This window comes from Chrysemys picta, chromosome 4 (assembly GCF_011386835.1).
Source record: "Chrysemys picta bellii isolate R12L10 chromosome 4, ASM1138683v2, whole genome shotgun sequence".
NCBI classification, from domain to species: Eukaryota; Metazoa; Chordata; order Testudines; family Emydidae; genus Chrysemys; species Chrysemys picta.
The window spans coordinates 92,186,870-92,207,924 of record NC_088794.1 but is presented as its reverse complement, the minus strand read 5'-3'; the positions used below and the strand labels follow the sequence as shown (position 1 = coordinate 92,207,924).

Below are 21,055 nucleotides of genomic sequence, written 5' to 3'. Positions count from 1 at the left end.
CACTTATCTCCCTCCAATGTATCTCACTCAATCCTACCTGACTCTGGCTCCACTCAGCACCCAAATGAAGTCCTGGGTGACATACCATTTTTAAAAAAATATAATGCAAGAATGAAGGATAAAAATGAAAATTTCTTAATTCAAAAGTGTCTTCAAAGAGGACTTACATCACACCATCCTGTGAACTGGGCATTATAATTAGGGCATGAAATTCAGTGTATACTGTCAGATAACATTAAGTCAGAAGATGAAAATAATGGTGACAAAAAATAGAAGAGCTTTGCATGTATGGAATTCAATTGTACATGTTCACAGTAGAGTCTGATGAAATTTTTAATGTACAGCAATATATAGTATGCATGTAACAAATGTAGTGATAATCTCAGAGGAAACAAGAAAAATCAAATACCAAAAATAAGACCTACTTCACAGTGGAAAAGTATAGTGTGTGATACTCACAAACAGATGAAAGAAAAATAATTCAGGTTCTCACTAAGTGCATGATCAAACAACACATTGCAATTTATTGGGCAAGGCAGTAATTATTAGTTATCACGCTATACATTCAAAAGATAGCTCTATTTATTGTTGTTTATTAAGGGCTAACAATACATTCATTGCTGTACAATGCACAAATGTGAAGAAAATCCCTGCATGAAGGAGCTTACAATTTTTGACATTCATAGAAAAGACAGGCCACAGTGCAATACCAAAAGAAGAGGGGCAGGGGAATTTTTTTTTTTTTAAATATATCCCATCTCTTCTTTTCAGTAAAGTAGCAGTGGGAATGAGGCTTATTATGGCAAAGTGTTCATAGGCTTCATGGAACAAGTGGGTCATTAGGTGGAATGTGAGAGCCTGGTGAAGTCCCATGTTGTCTCTTATGCATAGAAGAGCTCCAAACGTGGGAGTGTAAGAAGGGAGTAAAAGAGGGCAGTGGAATTGACATCACTGACAGTTGTGAAAGGGGAGAGGATGGACACAATAAGAAATTAGATTTGATATATAGACTGAATCTTAGCCATGCAGGACTTTGAAAGGAAGGATCAGGTGAGCAAAGGGCAACAAGCCGAAGGTTTCAAATAGAGGAGAGATGTGTTCAGAGCAACAGGCAAGGAAAAGAACCTGTTACATTTTGACAAAATTAGTCAGTGATGTGGACTCCAAAGAGAAGAAGGATGCATTAATTAAAACAGAAGTGGCCAGGGTATAGACAAGCGTTTTGACTTTCAGACAAGAGAGGAAGAGTTAGATTTTCTGTATGTTGTGGAAGAAGTAGGAACACTATTTAGTGACCCCTTGCATGTGTGGGGAGGAGAAGGAGGAGTTAAAGATAACTTAGGGGTTGCGAATCTGTGTGACAGGGAGGATGATAATAGTATTTTCTTCAGCAGTATAGAACAGAAGAGACATAGAAGGAACCATAAAGAGCTCATTTCTGGCCACGTTTAGAAAATATATGGAATGCAATAAATAGCAAGGATAATACAGTCCTTTGGAAAGTCAGTGGTTATAATCTTACAAAGGAAAAAGGCATATTTAAAATCGATTATATGCTGAACGCAATACTAAATGCCTGCTATTTAACCTTAATTTAGTTCATTGTTAAAAAACTCACTTGCTCTTCACCTTAAAATACAGGCAATATGCCAGCTTTATAGACATCTGTAGTTTTTATACTTCTCTAAAGAAAACATATACTTTGTAATTTAGAGAAATTTAATAACAAACCATAGGAGTAATAAATGGACAGATAAGCAAGACTAGAGAGTTATCTAAAAAAACTTCACCAAAGAATATTCACAATGGCTAATGCAAAATCTACACTTCAATAGAGGTAACTGAGAAAAATAAATAAATAAAACACTATGTAAATTAAAACAACCTATAAGCTATACCCGCACTATACAATCTAAAATAAGTTATTAACTTATTTAAGTAAAGTATAGCTTATTATTCATCACTTTATGTTAGTCAACTGCCAGCTTGCAAGTGATGTAAGGGCAGTACTGTAGCTTTTTTTGTGGGTGGAACAAAATGGTATTTACATGGTATTTAAAATAATACTTTAAAAAATATAATCAGGCAAATATTTAATTTTAAAGGCACTGAGACCTTCAGGAGTTAGTCTTCCCTGTTAGATCCAACCATGTCTTAAATATCCTGCTTGTTTAATACTGTATCTTCTATTTAAATTTGTGCGTGCTTTTTGAAATTGAAAACTTAGTGTCTTTGTTGGTGAATAAGACTTCCAAACAAAAACAAGCATATTACTACAGAATAATCAATTACCAGAACACCATAATAACTGCTGAGGAATTCCTTCAGAATTATGTACTGTATGTTGCTTTTCCCAAATAAAATTTCTGTACCTACACTTTACTCAAGCAACCAAAAGCTTTCTATTTTTAGTGGGTTTTATCCAAAGCTCAGGCTTTGACAACCTAGCATATCATGCTGCCTCCTGCACATAACAGTTTTCTCCCATATGCAGAGATGGTGTGTATCTCTTTGTTATTCATACATTAGATTATTAAAACTCTTACAAATATTTCCTATGGTTAAAGTTTACTCCCTTTGATTTCTTATATTAAGAGTTTGTTTATATAGTCCAAATAATCTCTAATCATATTTTATTCTGTGGTGGGAGTTACTGCTATATAAGGTCTCTATAGCTGACAGATGAAAATGCTAATTCAACATCACTTGGAGGATGACCGCCATTTATACCAGTTGCAATCTAGCACGAATTAAATAAATTTTGCACTGCCATCTTGGAAGATTCATATCCAATTCTCTGCCCCTTCTAACTTTTGTAAGTTAACATCTAATACCCTGCCCTTTCTTCTTAATGCTGTCAACTAAGGCCCACATATTCATTACTGGTTTTGGCTTAAGAAGGAATTTACTGGTTTAATGTCTCTGTGCAGGAATCCCACAGAGTGAATGCTCTCAATGGACTCAAGAATCTGCTTTCCCAGGCGCAGGGTGGTACTGATGGTGAAGGTCCCTCGAGACTGGCTCCGACGCAGATCTGCCAAATTCCGACCCTAATCAAAACATAAGAACATTTTCGGGAGCAGTCCCAAAAACAGTATTCACAGATAATGTTAATAAATTATTTACTTATCTTATCTTGAACTGAGTCAAGGTGAGTGAGGTAATATCTTATATTAGACCAACTTCTGTTGGTGAGAGAGACAAGGTTTCGAGCTTACATCTCTCACACCAACAGAAATTGGTCCAATAAAAGATACTACCTTACCCACATTGTTTCTCCAATATCCTGGGACCAACACAGCTACAACACTGGATGTTTTTCTTAAACTGTTCACAATGGAAGTCTTAAGAAACGCATCCTAGGACTCGCCCCTCACCCATTGTACTCTTCAAGGACACCACATCTCATAGATGAATAGTTTCCAAGTCCGGAAGGGACCATTATGATCATGTAATTTGAGATCCTGTATAACAGTTGCCACAGAACTTCCCAAAAATAATTCTAGAGCATATCTTTTAGAAAAGCATCCAATCTTGATTGAAAAATTCAGTGATGGAGAAGGTGTTCTAAATTTATATGCAAAATTCTCCAAATATTTCAGACATTAAATTTAGAAGCTGTTTTTGAAAATGTGACTCACTGTCTCTGATTCCATATAACCTGAATCACTGAATCTAGCAGAAAAGTGATTTTGGCGTATTTGTCAGTTATGATTAGAGCTGGACAACATTTTTGGGGAGAAACTGCAGTTTTGGTCTACCTAAAACTATTCGTAAATTTACATTTGAGTTTGCAGAATAGCTTTGACCAAACCAAAAAATCAAAATGTTTTGGAAATGTCCAAACAATACGTTTCATTTTGACCCAACTCAACATTTTCCATTTTAGATTTTGAGCATTTTGACAAAAACAAAGGAGGACTAGATTCAAAAGCGGCTGGAGGTGGAGAATGAGGAGGTGGTCTCCTTATATCTTTTAGCCCAGTGGTTAAGGCACTCACCTGACATGTGGGAAATGCAAGTTCAGTTCCTCTCTCTTCCTGATGTGAAGTACGGCTTTGAACTTGTCTCTCCCACATTTCAGGGGAGTGCCCTATCCACTTAGCTATGTGATGCTCTGGAAAGAATCTATGAATTTGCCACTATGAATTCAAATGGATAGTCTTGAGGCCAGGGAAAGAGGGTGAGAATGACTCTAGTCTGGTAGTTAGAGCACTGACCTAGGATATGGGAGGCACAAATTCAAGTCTGTGCTCCAATGATTATTTAATTATTTATAAGTTTTGAAACAGCTTCAACAGGAGAGACTGTGAAGGACCCACATTGGAATATTCCATAGCCACATAGCTAAGGTACTCTACTGCACTGTGAGAGACTCAAGTTCAAATCCCTTCTCTATTTCAGAGAGAGGGTGGAATTGAACGTGGCCCTTTCACATCTCAGGTGAGTGCCCTAACCATTGGTGAACAGTCATGAGGAAAGTGGAACTACCTCCTTTCCCTGCCATTTAGTGGAACTAGTTTTCCTTAGCTTTTTCAAATTCACTGAAATAGCAACGATAAAATCAGAGCAGGAACAAAACGCATTTTGTTTCAACTCATCTCAAAGTTTAAATTTTCAATTTGCTAAAAATTTTGAAAAAATTTGTTTTCAATTCAACCTGAAACAAAACAGATTTTTTTATTTTTTTGAATTGCCAGCAAAGCAGCTCTAGTTATGATAGAGTCTTTTATCTGTAACCTTCTGAGTGCCTGGCAGCCACAGAGAATAAAAACACAACACAAGTTTTCACAAAAATCTTTACACTCCATTCTTTTTGAATATCCAAGTAGCAGAATGACTAGCAATGTGTATCAGAACCTACTGCTTTTTCAGATTCTTTTTAATGTCACAACATTTTTCTCTAAAGAAAAGTCACATCATTTTGAGTTTCAGAGTGGTAGCCATGTTAGTCTGTATCAGCAAAAAGAACGAGGAGTCTTGTGGCACCTTAGAGACTAACAAATTTATTTGGGCATAAGCTTTCGTGGGCTAATCCCACTTCATCAGATGCATGCAGTGGAAAATACAGTAGGAAGATATATACACACACACACACACACACACACACACACACACACACACACACACAGAACATGAAAAAATGGGGGTTGCCATACCAACTATAACGAGACTAATCAATTATCAGCAGGAGAAAAAAAACGTTTGTAGTGATAATCAGGATGGCCCATTTCCGACAGTTGACAAGAAGGTGTGAGTAACAGTAGGGGATAAATTAGCATGGAGAAATAGTTTTTAGTTTGTGTAATGCCCCATTGTAGAGGTGCAGGACTCACCCCTGCAGCGCCTCCCGCTGGCACGCCTGGGAATTAGCTCTGTCCTCTGCGGGGCGCCCTCTGCCGGTGGTGTCCCGTCCGTCGTCTGCGCCTGTTCTAGTGGCCGGATGCAGCCTCAAAGTCTAGCCCCTTTGTCACAGGGGTCCAGCCACAGCCCGTATCAGGCCACGCTCTTCCTCAGCCAGGTATAGTGCAAGAGGGAAGGGGGTGACCCAGGCCTGCCCACTACTCTGGGTCCCAATCCAGGGACCCTCTAGCGGCAGCCTCCCTGCCCTCCTTCTCTCCCCTTATCAGACTTGTCCCTGGGCCACTTCCCCTTTGGCCCTGTGCACTTGCTCAGCCCTTTGTAGCCAGGCCTGCAGCCTGGGGTTTTCCTTGCCTGGAGCTCCCCAGCTCCTTCTGCCCTTCCCCAGCACTGCTCTGTCCAAGGTGCTACCCTTCAGCCCAGGAGCCAGTCCTCCTCCCTTGGCAGTAAGCCTTTTTCTCAGGGGGTGGGGCACCGCCCCACCACACCCATCCACTCCCAGTCTTTATTCAAGCCTAATTTAATGGTGTTCAGTTTGCAAATTAATTCCAGTTCTGCAGTTTCTCGTTGGAGTCTGTTTTTGAAGTTTTTTTGTTGAAGAATTGTGACTTTTAGGTCTGTAATTGAGTGTCCAGGGAGGTTGAAGTGTTCTCCAACTGGTTTTTGAATGTTATAATTCTTGACGTCTGATTTGTGTCCATTTATTCTTTTGCGTAGAGACTGCCCTGTTTGGCCAATGTACATGGCAGAGGGGCATTGCTGGCACATATCACATTGGTAGATGTGCAGGTGAATGAGCCCTTGATGGTTTGGCTGATGTGATTAGGTCCTATGATACTGTCCCTTGAATAGATATGTGGACAGAGTTGGCAACAGGCTTTGTTGCACAGGATAGGTTCCTGGGTTAGTGTTTTTGTTGTGTGGTGTGTGGTTGCTGGTGAGTATTCGCTTTAGGTTGGGGGCCTGTCTGTAAGCGAGGACTGGACTGTCTCTCAGGATCTGTGAGAGTGAGGGATTGTCCTTCAGGATAGGTTGTAGATCCTTGATGATGCGCTGGAGAGGTTTTAGTTGGGGGCTGAAGGTTATGGCTAGTGGCGTTCTGTTACTTTCTTTGTTGGGCCTGTCCTGGAGGAGGTGACTTCTGGGTATTCTTCTGGCTCTGTGAATCTGTTTCTTCACTTCAGCAGGTGGTATTGTAGTTTTAAGAACGCTTGATAGAGATCTTGTAGGTGTTTGTCTCTGTCTGAGGGATTGGAGCAAATGCGGTTGTATCTTAGAGTTTGGCTGTAGACAATGGATCGTGTGATGTGGTCTGGATGAAAGCTGGAGGCATGTAGGTAAGTATAGCGGTCAGTAGGTTTCCAGTATAGGGTGGCGTTTATGTGATCATCGCTTATTAGCACTGTAGTGTCCAGGAAGTGGATCTCTTGTGTGGACTGGTCCAGGCTGAAGTTGATGGTGGGATGGAAATTGTTGAAATCATGGTGGAATTCCTCAAGGGCTTCTTTTACATGGGTCCAGATGATGAAGATGTCATCAATGTAGCACAAGTAGAGTAGGGGCATTAGGGGACTAGAGCTGAGGAAGCGTTGTTCTAAGTCAGCCATAAAAATGTTGGCATACTGTGGGGCCATGCGGGTACCCATAGCAGTGCCGCTGACTTGAAGATATACATTGTCCCCAAATGTGAAATAGTTGTGGGTGAGGACAAAGTTTAGCCACCAGGTTTGCCGTGACATTATCGGGGATATTATTGTAGTTCATCTTTGTGTGGAATGTTGGAGTAGAGGGCTTCTATATCCATAGTGGCCAGGATGGTGTTTTCTGGAAGATCACCGATGGATTGTAGTTTCCTCAGGAAGTCAGTGGTGTCGCGAAGATAGCTAGCAGTGCTGGTAGCGTAGGGTCTGAGGAGAGAGTCTACATAGCCAGACAATCCTGCTGTTAGGGTGCCAATGCCTGAGATGATGGGGCATCCAGGATTTCCAGGTTTATGGATCTTGGGAAGCAGATAGAATACCCGCGGTTGGGGTTTTAGGTGTGTGTCTGTGCAGATTTGTTCCTGTGCTTTTTCAGGGAGTTTCTTGAGCAGATGGTGTAGTTTCTTTTGGTAACCCTCAGTGGGATCAGAGGGTAATGGCCTGTAGAATGTGGTGTTAGAGAGATGCCTAGCAACCTCTCGTTCATATTCCGACCTATTCATGATGACGACAGCCTTTTTGATTATGATGTCAGAGTTGTTCCTGAGGCTGTGTATGGCATTGTGTTGTGCACGGCTGAGGTAATGGGGCAAGTGATGCTGACTGAGAGTGGATGGGTCATTACACAAACTAAAAACTATTTTCCCATGCTAATTTTTCCCCTACTGTTACTCACACCTTCTTGTCAACTGTCGGAAATGGGCCACCCTGATTATCACTACAAAAGTTTTTTTTTCTCCTGCTGATAATAGCCCACCTTAATTGATTAGTCTCCTTAGAGTTGGTATGGCAACCCCCATTTTTTCATGTTCTCTGTGTGTATATCTATATCTATATATATATATATATTCCTACTGTATTTTCCACTGCACGCATCTGATGAAGTCGGTTTTAGCCCACAAAAGCTTATGCCCAAATAAATTTGTTAGTCTCTAAGGTGTCACAAGTACTCCTCGATCTTTTTATCATTTTGAGTGTTAATTCCCATTTTAACCCCTTTCTACAGGAAAGAAAGGTTAGGCACCTTTTGTAACTGTTGTCCTATGAGATGCACTGCATATGTCCATTGCATTAGGTATGAGTATCTCGTGCACCAGTGCTGAAGAGTTTTCCTAAACAGTACCCCGAAGGGTGGCCACACCCAGGCTCTGGGCTCCTCACAGTCCAAGCAAGAAGGCATAAAGGGAGCAGCCACCTTTCCCACTCTTCAGTACCTTCACACCAGACCCTTAGATGAACAACTGATGCATTGGGGAAGGAGGGAGGGTCATGTAATAAACATATGTAACATCCCAAGGAATAACAGTTATGAAAAAGGTTAGTAACCATTCTTTCTTCTTTGAGTGACTGTATATGTACATTACACTAGGTGACTTCCAATCTCCAATGGAGATGGGGCTAGGAGTCTTACTGGGAGAGGAACTACAAAAGTACTTTCCTACATTAGCATCTTCCCTTGATGCAGTAGTAATCACTCAATGTCTAGCAAAATTGTGGATTGGACTGCATTGCAGTTCTGCAATTGACCACAATGGGATTTTACTCAAACACTGTGGGTGCTGAGTGAGCTCTGGCTGAATGTGTAGACAACTTTTCTACAGGACTAACAACCATGGCATTGTAACACATGACAACAGAGCTGGTGATCCATTTGGACTGCCACTGCACTGTTGCGGGATGACCCCTCATTCATTCTGCAAAGGAGACAAATATAATTGGAAAGAGAACCAAAAGGGCTTTGTTCTTTCTAAATAAAAAGCCACAAAAGTTTTTTGAACATCCAGCAGGTGGAGCTTTTATTTGCCCCTATGACTCTGTGGCATTGGAAAAAAACCTGGTAAATACATATACTGATTGAGATGAAAGTCAAACACTATTTTGGAAATAAACTTGCAACGTGGCCTAAGTTGTACCTCATCCTTGAAGAAAATAGTATATAGAGGATCCATTACTAGGCCATGCAGCTCTCCTACTCTCCTTGAAGACATGATGGCTACTAAAAAGGACACCTTAATTGAAAGATGCCACCATGAGCAAGTGGCTTACAGTTCAAAAGGGGAACCCATGAGGGCAGATAACACTAAGTTCAAATCCCACTCTGGGAAAAGGTCCCTAATATGTGAGAATAGTCTATTTAGATCTTTTAAGAACCTAGTAGTCACTGGATTAGAGAAAACAGTCTTTCCCCCCTCTACTTGAAAAACTGATCGTAGAATAGACCTGTTGAGGGACCACTCATGATCCAAGGTGAAGGACCTGCTTAGTTTGTCCACTACATCATTCTGAACCCCCGGCAGGTGTGATGCTACAAATATCAAGCAATTTTGTATACAGAAGTTCCTCAGCCTGACTGCCTCCTGGCACAGGCTGTTTGATCTGGAGGCCTCCTGATTACTGATGTAGAACACCACTTATACTGTGGTGTTGTTGGCAGGTGCTTAGACAGTTCTGCCACATATATGTGGTAACAACTGGCAATACACTCTGGAGATTGCCCTTAGGTTGAGAATGTTTATGGGTAGGCTTCGTCTTTGGAGTGGACCACAAGCCTTGAACCTACATGGCTCCCAGATGCACTCATCACTCCATGTCTGAAGTGTCCATTACCAGTTATGGAAGAAAGAGGCAGGGACAAAGGAACTCCCCTGCACACCTTGTCTTGGCTCCTCCACCAACCCAACCAGGGTACGATTTTGCCAGGGATTCATATTAGACTGTCCAGGTGATGTATATGAGGGTGGTATACTGACTTAAGTCATGTTTGTAACCCCCTGAAATCCAGCCTGGCATGTGGGGTCACATACATGCATGCTGCCATATGCCCCAGGAGCCTTACTGATGTATGAAGATGGTTCTTGAGGGATAGGCAGATGTCTCATATGGCTAGACATCTTGAAAGCAGCAGAGAGGTCCTGGCTAGAATTGAATCTAGAACTGCTCTGATGAATTCTATCCTTTGGAGGGGTACTAGAGTCAATTCCTCTATGTTCATTACCTGATGGAATGTTTGATGAATACTTTCCTATACCTGCTGACAGGAACTCCTCACAGCAGTCAGTCGTCCAGGTAAAGATATTCCTGGGTGTCCCAGCAGCAGAGCCACCACAGCCATGCACTTACTGAAAACCCTCAGAGCAGATTAAATGCCAAAGGGTAGAACTGTAAATTGAAAGTAGTCCCCTCCTACTACAAACTTTAGACATTTCCTGTGGACATGGTGAATGGTCAGATGGATGTGGAAACATGCATTCTTCAAGTGAAAGGCAGCAGACCAATCTCCCAGATCTAACAAGGAATAATAATTGTGAGGGAGACCATATGGAATCACAACTTCTTGATGTATCTGTTTAGGTTTTGAAGGTTCAGAATGTGCCTGGGACCTTCTTTTGCTTTGGGTATTGGAAAGTATCGTGAGTAGAATCCTCTTCCCTGATACTGAGAGAGCACTTCTTCTGTGGCTTCCAAAGAACATAGAGTCTGCACCTCTTGTCTCAGAACTGATTTGTTAGATGGTTCCCCAAAAAGGGACAGGGAAGGTAGGTAGGAAAGGAGGGGGAGGACAGGAATTGGAGGGTATATCCCGATTCCACTGTGCTGTAGCACCTACTTCTTGGAGATGATGGATTGCCATGCACTTAAGAAATATGACAACCAACTCCCAAAGGGAGGAAGACAGTCTGCAAGATCTTATATTGTTGGTATGCTGTCCTTGACAGAAGATTCAAATGGGCTGTTTAAAGAGGAGTGGCTGCCCGGATGATGGGGAAGTCTCCTCCTTTCCTGCTTGTATGCCCACTTATACTGATCCAGATGTCTATGCCAACCATACTGCTGACTTGGTGGAAGCCGAGAACAAAACTTCAGTCTTTTGGGGACTGGTGACTACAGACCCAGGGACTTGAACACTGCCCTATAGTTTTTTTTAAATGTATGCAGTTAATCATCTGTTTTCAAACAAAACAATTCACAGCCCTAAAAGGAGAGGTCTTTGATAGTCTGCTGGACTTCAGTGGGAATCCTGGAACCAAGCTGCACGGTGCATGGTTACCACCATTGTCATGACTCTGGCAGCTGAATCTTGCTGCATCCAAGGAAGCTTGTACAGCAGACCTTGCAACTGCATAGCCTTCCACCTCTCTCTCAAAATTTTCTGACAAAGAGGTCCAATTTTTGTGTGTCCTTGTCCTTAGGAGTCATTTTTGCTCTACCATGGCGGTGCTTTTCATTTACAACTGCCATTGCTAAGGATCCCTATGGATTATGAAAAAACTGCTCAGATCCCTGAGATGGAACCTGGTATTGGGTTCTGGGTACTTTGCCACTGGCATGAGAGATGATGGAGTTTGCCACAAAGTTTTATTAGGCTGCATAACTTTCTCATTTATAGGGAGAGCAACTTTCCCTGATGTATCCAGGTGTAAAACGTCTATGAGCTTTTGTGGATTTTCTTCCACAAGCTCCATTTGTATCCCCAGGTTGTAGCCATCCTTTTCAGGAGCTCTTCGTAGGCCTCTAAATCATCTGGTGCTGAGAAAGAGGGTTTCAATACCAGTGCTTCTTCCAGAGAGGAGGTGGAATATGTATTCAAAGGGGGCAGGCTAGAACCCTCCTGGCGCTGGTCAAGAATTGTAGATGTAGGAGTCCTGTCTAAAGCCAACAACAAGCCATTCTGATCCTCACCTCATCAGTGATGGTCAGAACCAGGATCAAGAGGCCCATTGATACCATGTGGGGAGACTTCATTGCTAAGGATATATTTCTGTAATGTAGCAGCTGCTCTGTACTGACTTCCTGCAGTCTGTCGATACTGGGTGGAGAGGCTCATCTTCTCAAGGACTGATTTCTGCAGTGCAGCTGGGATGATTATCTAGACTCTGGAGACATCCACCACTGTACCTAGTAAGGCCAATGGTAGGGCTAGTACAGTACTGAAGGACAATCATGCCTAAACCAGGCCCTCAAATGCCTTGGTCTGCTCTTGTCAGGACAACTCATCTGAGAGGATAACAATGACTGGAGAACATCCTAGATTCCCTGTTTTGGGAGACGTAGGAGCCCACTTCAGAGTCTGAGGAGGAATATGAGTACTCTGCCGGCCAGGGAGGCGGAGTACCAAACAACATGATCAGAGATCAGGTCCAATATCTTTGACTAGACTGCAGTACCAGTGGCAACCTCAGTGACTTCCTGTCTATCGGTATTATGCACTGAGGCGGTGGTTGCTGATGGTCTCAGAACCAGCTTCACAGTAAAAGGATGTGGTACTGGACACCAGCATCAGAAGCAACATGTGCACACTGTACGACAGCCCTGACAAGACACTACTGATCTGAATAACTGGAAAGAGCAGTACCGAAAGGCTCAGCCACATAGGCCTCCAGGTCAGTACTGAAATAAGTGTTTGCTCAGTGATAATAAACCCTCTTCCTGCACCTGCTCTGAAGAAATACCCAGCCTTTAAGGTCCCAACTGGTGAACTGGAATCAATGGCTCTGCACTGATCGAGCCACTAGAACAAAATACCAAGGGCAGCAAGCTGGAGGATCCACTCTATCTTCAGTACTAGAGTGGGTCACATCTGCAGCTAAAGAGTCCCGCAGTGAAGACTTTGATACCATGGAAACTGTTCCTTTCTTTGACTTCAGATGCTGAGAGGGCTCTGAACACTTATGCCTCTTCAAGGAGTGTCCTGGTGAAGGAGGTCTCCTCCATTCCATTCCCTGCCTTCTGGTAAGGCAGGGGAGTGCTCCTGGATGGGGAGGAACTCCCTCTATCTGACCAAGTCAGTACCAATGCCAGCCAAATGGAGGTCTCCATGAGGATATACCTGAGGCATTCTTCTCTTAACTTCTTGGTTCTGCTCTTGAAGCCCTGGCAAACTGGATATGTGTCCTTGATGTGACCCTCATCAAAAAACTTGAGGCAGCAAGAGTGAGGGTCGCCGTCAGTTTGTAACACCCTGAACAAAGTTTAAACCCAAGGGACCTAGGCATAGGCTCCCCCGATACTGGGCGGAGCTCTGAGTTGAGAGAGAGAGAGAGAAAAGAAAAGGGAAAGAAACCCCAAAATGAGTACCATTCAGAAGCAAAACACTTACAACATGTTCACAAAGGAACAACTGGCAGCACGCTCTGACCACTGATGGTAAGAAGGAAGAGAGAGGAAGGTAGGGTGGCTCCACACTCCGTACCCTTGGTTTGAAGCACAAGGAGCTCAGGGCACAGGCATGGCCACCCCTATAGGTACTGCTTGGGAAAATTCTCCGGCACAGGTGCATGATACATCTAGCATAATTGACATATACAATCACTCAGAATAGGTCTTCTGATCCTCTGGATTGAGTCTTAACCTACACAGGAAGTTTATCAATGTATTTTCATTAGAGAAGTGATCAAAAACTCATATTGAAAAAAATAATCTATTCCAGAAGCAGTTGGGCACATCTTAAGCTATCTTCCAATTTGAAGTAAAGTTTTCAGAGGGATGTAAACTCTCTCAGAAAACATCACACCTTTCTCACTAAAATATTCAGTCTGTTCTGAAGATCTGTGAGATTTCTCCTTCTTTCTGGCAGATGATGGTAACAATATGAAATATTCCGTTTACCTTGACTCACCACCCCACTATAACAATGGCCTGTTTTCTACTACCCACCATGCTTTAAAATTTCACTGTTATTTTTTGCTAAATACATGCTTGGGGAAAAAATAAATCCCTAAAATCTATTTAGTTCAACTCACCTGCAGCTGCATGACTACATAGTTAAATCTGTCATTCCTTCCACAGCCAATGAATCTACAGACATGGTCTTTCCCTGGGGGGAAAAAAAGAAACAAGTTAGCCAATAACAACTAATTTCTGTCTTTCTTCATTTACATGTCTAGTAAAATATGAAAAAAATGTGCCTATGTATTACTCTAAGTGCCTTTAACTAACTTTTTAAAAGGCATTCACATTAAAACAGCAGTGAACCCAGTGGCAGTTCTGCCTCCAATGAAACAAAACTCCCTTCTGCCACAAACATCAGCTCCCTTAGTAGTGAGGAATGGTCTAGGTATACTTAATCCTGCCTCAGTACAGGGAAAGAACTATATGACCTCTTCCAGACCAACATTTTATTATTATAAGTTCTGCAATATTTACTGCATTATGCCTACGCTTATTACCAGGACACCCGAGAGTCCACCCTCCATCCCACATGGCTACAGGCTTTGAACAGTGCCCCATATATTCACCTTCCTAAAGCAAGCATCCCTGAAGCAAGTCAGACACAGTTCATAGCTTTTATGAATATTTTTATGGGAACTTTTTAGGGAGTTTCTGACTTATCTTTTTCTATCTAGTAAGCCTTTAAATCTAACAATATCTTTCTCACTTGTTGTTTATCAGAGGCCTAAGCCAGGGTACCATTGACAGGCACCCCCTCCATCTCTGCTGAAAGATTGACCATAATCAGGAGAAAGAAGAATGGACAAGGGAGACATTTTCAGACCTTCTCGGGAGTTCTGAGGCCAACTCACAAGAGACAATGGACTGGAGGAAATGCATGCTCGAGGAAAGGCCGAAGAAATGAGACATGCATTGAGAAGCACACAAAACATAATGCAGTGCCTCAAACAAACTCAGATACTGAAAATCATTACAGAGTAAAATGCCTGAAGATTGACACCCTAAAGCCATTGCAATGTATGGACAATTCTATGTTCCCTGGCCATGTGCCATAAACAAACAACCCAGGCAAGGCACCAGCATAGCCTATGCAGAAACCCTTCCACTCAACCCCAGCAGAAAACAAGAAAAATTATATGAGTACACTGACACTGACATTTGGTTCATATAGGAGCATTTTCACTGTGCACTTTGTAAATATTTTTTAAATACTTCAATTGTTGATTACTGTTCAATAAAGTTGCGTTTTGTGAAAATAATATTTATTTATTTTGTCTTACAAAACATCATTTTTGATCCCCAAAAGAAGCATCTCTCCCATCTTGGGTTTTAACAGTACATGTACAATTCATATAGAAACTAAGGAAAGTTTTTCATAAAAATACACAAAATAGCACACAGCAGCACACTTTCATGCTATGGCACACTATTCAAAGTACACTCTCAAAGCTTCCTCAGCCATACAGCATCTCAAAGTCCTCATGTGACTGCCCATGTGTCTGGCTGTTCAAAGTCAGCAGTCTTTCCACTTACCCCTTCCACCCTACAGGCAACATTTGCTCCTTTGCTTCACAAATATTATGTAAAACAGTCAAATGAAACATGCAGAAATAACAATAAGAATATTTGGCTCAATCAGAGCTAGCCTAGTCTCTCAGGACATTTCCAGTAGCCTTTCAATTTACCAAATGCACATTCACCAATTATCCTGCATCTGCTTAGGTGGTAGTTACATTTTTCCTTGCTTCTGTCTAATTAGTCTGTGTATGGCTTCATGAGCCAGGGAAGCAAAAAGGTAGGCTGGGTCCCCAAGAATCACTATTAGCATTGTAATCGAACACATATGAATGTGCCAATCTGAGGGAAAAGTTCTTGTTTCCATCCATTCAAAAAGTCTTGTATTCCTAAAGATGCAATCATCATACACCTTCCTGACCAGCCAACATTAATGTCAGTGAAATATCCCCAGTTATTCACCAGCACTTACATAACCATTGAAAAGTACCCCTTTCCGGGGCATAGTTAAACCAGCAAAGCAGATGGTGGTTTAATCCAGCTCTCTGCAATAAAGGGGGAATAAATGAAAGCAATTTAAGAAGATAAAAAGAACCAGCCACTCTGAATCCACTGATCTGAGCCATAAATATGAATAACCACCCATGAAGCCAGCTTTGAAAAGAAAAAGAGAAGAATGAAGAGAACTTGCAGATCCCAGTCCCAGAGAGCAGCCTCAGGAGGAGAATATCCAGCAACAGAATCTAGTACCACCAGCCTGCAGAACATATTAAAAATTACTCTGCAAGCTTAGAAATGTTGAACTGGACCCTCATTATCCTGCGAAGAGAGAGTGGGTGAGTGCAATGAAGTTAAAAAAATAATTAAAATTGTACTATTGTGGCTGGGGGAGTAAGTATGGCAGCAGCCATTTGGAAAGGTCAGACAAACAAAGGGGAAGTGTGGCAGCAGCCATCCTGAGAGGGACTCAACAAGAAAAAAGGAAAGACAAGAAGATCTGGATGTTCGGGAAAGGAAAGAAATCTTCCAATACAAAGATCAATCGTCCCCTGTCCGCCCTCCCCCGCCCCCAAAAAACCCCAAAGACATGGCCATGAAAGAGAGTAACTCCCCCTCCAGCAAACAAACTATGCAAGTGGATGGAGAATCACAAGTCACTAAGACTGACCTGAAAGATCTACTGTTAAAAATCGAAAAGACGAATAAGGAGATGAAGGATGAGTTCCAGGCTTACATTAAAGATAAAAAAAATTAATTAATGAGATTAATGGAAAAATATCAGATGTGGAAACAGGATAAAACGAGCCACCAGACAGCATGATTAATCTAGATCAAAGAATTCAAATAACTGAAAAAAGAGAAAAAGAAATAGAATTACAGCTGGAATACATGGAAAATAGAGAATGCATGACTAACATAAGGATTAACGATATTACACAGGAAACTGAAGGGAGAACTCTGCTGAATGCATTGGACGATATTGTCCATGAGATATTAAAACTGGGAAATAAAGATTGCATTCATACTGAACAGGCTCACAGATCCCTTTGCCCCAGGGCCTCAGCTGGTTCCTGACCAAGAAGTGTGATCATTTATCTACACTACTATCAAGACAAGGATAAAATACTGAGGGCAATGAAGAGAGAGCTGAACCATTAATGATTCTTAACCACCCCATAAAATTTTTCCCAGATCTGGAAACCTCAACCCTTAAAAAGCAAAGAGACCACCACCACAATTCTTAGAAAGAACAATCTAAGATACAAATAGAAGTTCCCATTTAGACTGTCCTTTCAATGGAAGGAAAGATATGTGTCTATCTCAGATCCAAATGAAGGAAATCAGGTACTTCTGGACATGAGAATACGCAAATCAGCTCAAGAACAATCTGATGGGATCAAGGGCATCAGTCCTACAGGTCACCACGACATCACTGGGAAGCAGTGAGATCAAAGAGAGCCAGAACAGCTCAAAAAGATGCATCATTAAGACAACAGGACAATCATGAGAGTAGAAGAAACAGTCCTGATCCAAAAGAATAATATTAGTATATGGGCTATGACATTATAATAGATAATGGATATTATATCCATGAGGTTATAATGATAAAGGGGTATTGTTAAATGGGAACTGGGCTGTATAGCTTGGAGGATATTTTACTCTATGTGGATACAGTATACTTAATGGGTAAATATTATAGTTAATTGAATGTTGTGATTTATATTATGAAAAAAGTTAATAACAAAATAGGAGACCCAGATCTCCTCAAGTGAAGCAAGTTTGATTTTAGAGTTGTCACAAACATTCCAAAATTAATATAAACTGGAGAAGGGTCACCTATGGTGGAAAATTTTAAGAATATATGAAATCAGAGATGGTATAATAATCTCATAATGCCTTATGTTATAAATATGTTTAATAAGATTTAGATAAAGATTGGTTCTTACGAATATATAAAAAAGACACCCTCCGCAACACAACAGGGTACTAACATGTCCATGAAGGAAGTAAGGTGAGCTCAGGCTTCCACAGCTAGAGGGGACATAGTAACAATGGAGCAGTGCAAAGGAAGGGAAACAAGAGATCAGAAACCGATGATAAATATTGTTACATGTTTTAATATAAAAGAGTATATTATAATAAAATGTTAGGGCACAGAATTTTAAAATTTACAGTAAATCAGACCTAGGGTCAGGGCACAATAATATAGGTGTTAAAGAAAGGAAAAGCAATATATGTGGTAGTGTTAAAATTATTGTGTATATGATGGGAACTATATTTAAAATGTCTTTTTTAAAGAAGAGGAGCAAATGTAATGGAGACCTGGCATCTAGCTGGATGGTCTCACTGCCTTTAACAAAGAGTAATATACTTGGTGACAGAAGATGTGGTACTCATGGGTGAGTTTATTAATGTCATTGCTAATGCACATTGTTAATGTGAAGGGGATGACCAATCCAACAAAAAGGAAAGAGGTATTCTGCTCACTGAAAAAAAGGATTTTCCTAGTATAGTCTATTTACAGGAAACACCCTTGAAGAAATATGATGATAAACACCCAAATACTTCTTGGACACAGCTATTGTACATCTCTCCGGGGAAATTAATAGAAGAGCAATGGCAGTTCTTTTTAATAAACACTTCCCTTTTATTGTTTCAGCACAACTCATAGATATGGAGGACAGATATATTTTAATTAGGCTTGGAAGGATTAGATTTTTATTGGTAAAATATTGGTAAATATCAATTTCATTGTACCCACACAAACCAAGGGGAAAAATATTTCCATCAAGAATAATCAAAATGTACAGATAGGCAAAGTAAGAAAAATGCTGCTTGAGAACTTATTAGAGTTTGGTTTAAAGATATTTACTTTTCATATGTTGACAATTTGTGTTTTAATGGTTATAAAGCTTTAACATTTTGAATCTCAACATCTATTGTCATTAAATAATTGTCTGACTCCCCCATGGTCTCATGCTCCCCGAATAATTTTCTGTAACTGTGAAAATTTACGTCAGTAAAAATCTAAAAAAAAACCAACCCTAAAATCCATAATTTTGCACAATTGTGAAAATGTAATTAGATAAAAATCAGAAAAAATGCTTAAAAATAACCACAAGTATCCGTCAAAATTAAAACAAATAGAAATTGAATTCTGAGAAGCCTAATTTTAATTAAGGGGCTCTAGGAAGTTTCAGGGAAGGGGATATTATTTTGGGGGACAGTTTAATGAAATACTTAATTCCACTTTGGATCAATTGAATGTACACAGAGGGCATTCAAGAGGAGCAAGTGCAAATTTGTCGTATCACTTAGAAAATGAGGATCTGGAGGATGTTTGTCAGATGAATGTGGACGTCAGGAACTTTATGTATTATTCTGTTACTCACAGATCTTATGCCAGGATTGATATGATTTTAGTTCTTGCACCTTGGCTAATTTGGTCAAAAAAGCGAATCTAGGATTTATAACTTGGTCTGATTATACCCCTTCATATACACCTCTACCCCGATATAACGCGACCCGATAAAACACGAATTTGGATATAACGTGGTAAAGCAGCGCTCTGGAGGGGCGGGGTTGCACACTCCAGCGGATCAAAGCAAGTTCGATATAATGCAGTTTCACCTATAACGCGGTAAGATTTTTTGGCTCCAGAGGACAGCGTTATATTAGAATAAAAGACTGGATGGATTGAGTGGAAAAACAAAGGACCTTGGAAGTAGAGTAGTGCTTTTCTGTATAATCCCATTTGAATTCAAAAACTGGTAAAAAATCAGAAATATATAGAAGAAAATAATAAGGAAGAGATCAATTAATGTATTTTCTGGGAAGCTGGAAAGTTAGTAATGAGAGGGATCCTTAAAAATAAAGCACCATACCTCAATACTGAGAAATAATGGAACCCCGGCCATATCCGTCCTTCTTTCCCCTGTCCCCCACCCTTTTTTTTTTAAATGAGAGCCAGGGAAAAAGTCAGGTAAATCATTTTTTAAACACTGTTACCCAGAAGTATTAGTCATCTTGTTATGGCTGAAAGCATTATTCATTAAGTCCCAAAATCAATATTTATATACAATAGCTCTTTATAAGAAAAAGTTTGCAGCAAACTTCCCAAAATACAACTGTGTAGCTTCTCTGCTGCAGTTTGCAGCTAATGAGGTCTCAGCTCAAATATTTACAACTTCTTTTGTAGCAGCTGTGGCATTCTGGAGGAACATATCTGGAGATGTATTACTGCATTTTGCTTTTTCTGCCAAGTGCAATACAGGTGTCCAAAACCTTGACTGCCCCGGGAAACCACTTTTTAACTGGAGCAATAACTCTTTCCTGCCAGTTTGACAAGTGCTTCTGAAATTAACTTTTACAACAATTTGAGGAAATGGTACAGAAGCCCTATTGACACAGTAAAAACAACTGAGTTTTACAGCCTTTGTTACACTCTGATGTGGTTGAACCTGGTTCTAAAGCCTTTTTTTAATCAGATTAAGAAGGACCATCTGCTTTACCAGATTTCATTTAAAAAGCAGAGATAGGTTTAAAGAGTTAAACAGCACTCTGCACACAAAATTTAAGAGATCTTTGTTTCTTCTGATGGGAAAAGAAGTGCTTCCAAAATTATCTCGATCTTTGCTGGACTGATGGCCAATCTGACCCCTAGATAGTCTATAAGATTTTGTATGGAAATAATTTCGAGCTCAGAGACCTGGCCAGGGACTTTGTGGATTTCACCTTTTCCCAGAACTTGTCTTCTGAAGGCATAGACCCTCAGGTCTGAGTCAGACAAATTCACAATTTTAGCCTGGGCCTTCATGGTAAGACTACAACTCCTGAGCCAGGAACATCTCTTAATGGAGACAGATATATACAAGACCATTGTGACTGAAATATCAAAGGAAGCCCTAAGGTAATGTTTGGATGCCCTCTGGTCTTCCCTGAAGAATTCCAGAAACTCCTTTTTGTTGTCCTCAGGAATGTACTAGTTTTATGTGAAATGTTAAAACTGGCCATAACTACCCAATAATTAGAACCTCTTAAAACTAGAGCAGCCAAGGAATAACCTTTCATCAAAACAGATCCAGTCGCTTAGAATGCCTGTTCATAGGAACTAAGGCAGTGGTTTTCAAACTGCAGGTTGCAACCCAGGTTGTGGCGGTTCTGGTCAGCACTGCCGACCGGGCCGTTAAAAGTCCCATCAGCATTGCTGCCCAGCTAAGGCAGGCTAGTTCCTCCTTGTTCTGACACCCCAGAAGCGGCCAGCAGAAGGTCCGGCTCCTAGGCTTCTTCAACTGGGTCGACAGAAAAAA

The 21,055-nt window shown here is 40.9% G+C and overlaps 1 protein-coding gene across 11 annotated transcripts in view; it reads right to left on the bottom strand.

Moving 5' to 3' along the window:
- The window catches only part of TTBK2 (tau tubulin kinase 2), a 314,450-nt gene that overhangs the window by 109,805 nt on the left and 183,590 nt on the right, over positions 1-21,055 (bottom strand). For 8 of the 11 annotated variants that reach the window (XM_065595339.1, XM_008169904.3, XM_024106631.3 and 5 more), the window contains 2 exons: positions 13,802-13,875; positions 2,910-3,050 (listed from right to left, as the gene is read on the bottom strand). In XM_065595339.1, coding sequence (XP_065451411.1) covers positions 2,910-3,050; positions 13,802-13,875 — 215 coding nt within the window. The remainder of the gene's footprint in view (positions 1-2,909; positions 3,051-13,801; positions 13,876-21,055) is intronic. The other 3 variants (XM_065595338.1, XM_042849429.2, XM_065595337.1) reach the window with 1 other exon arrangement.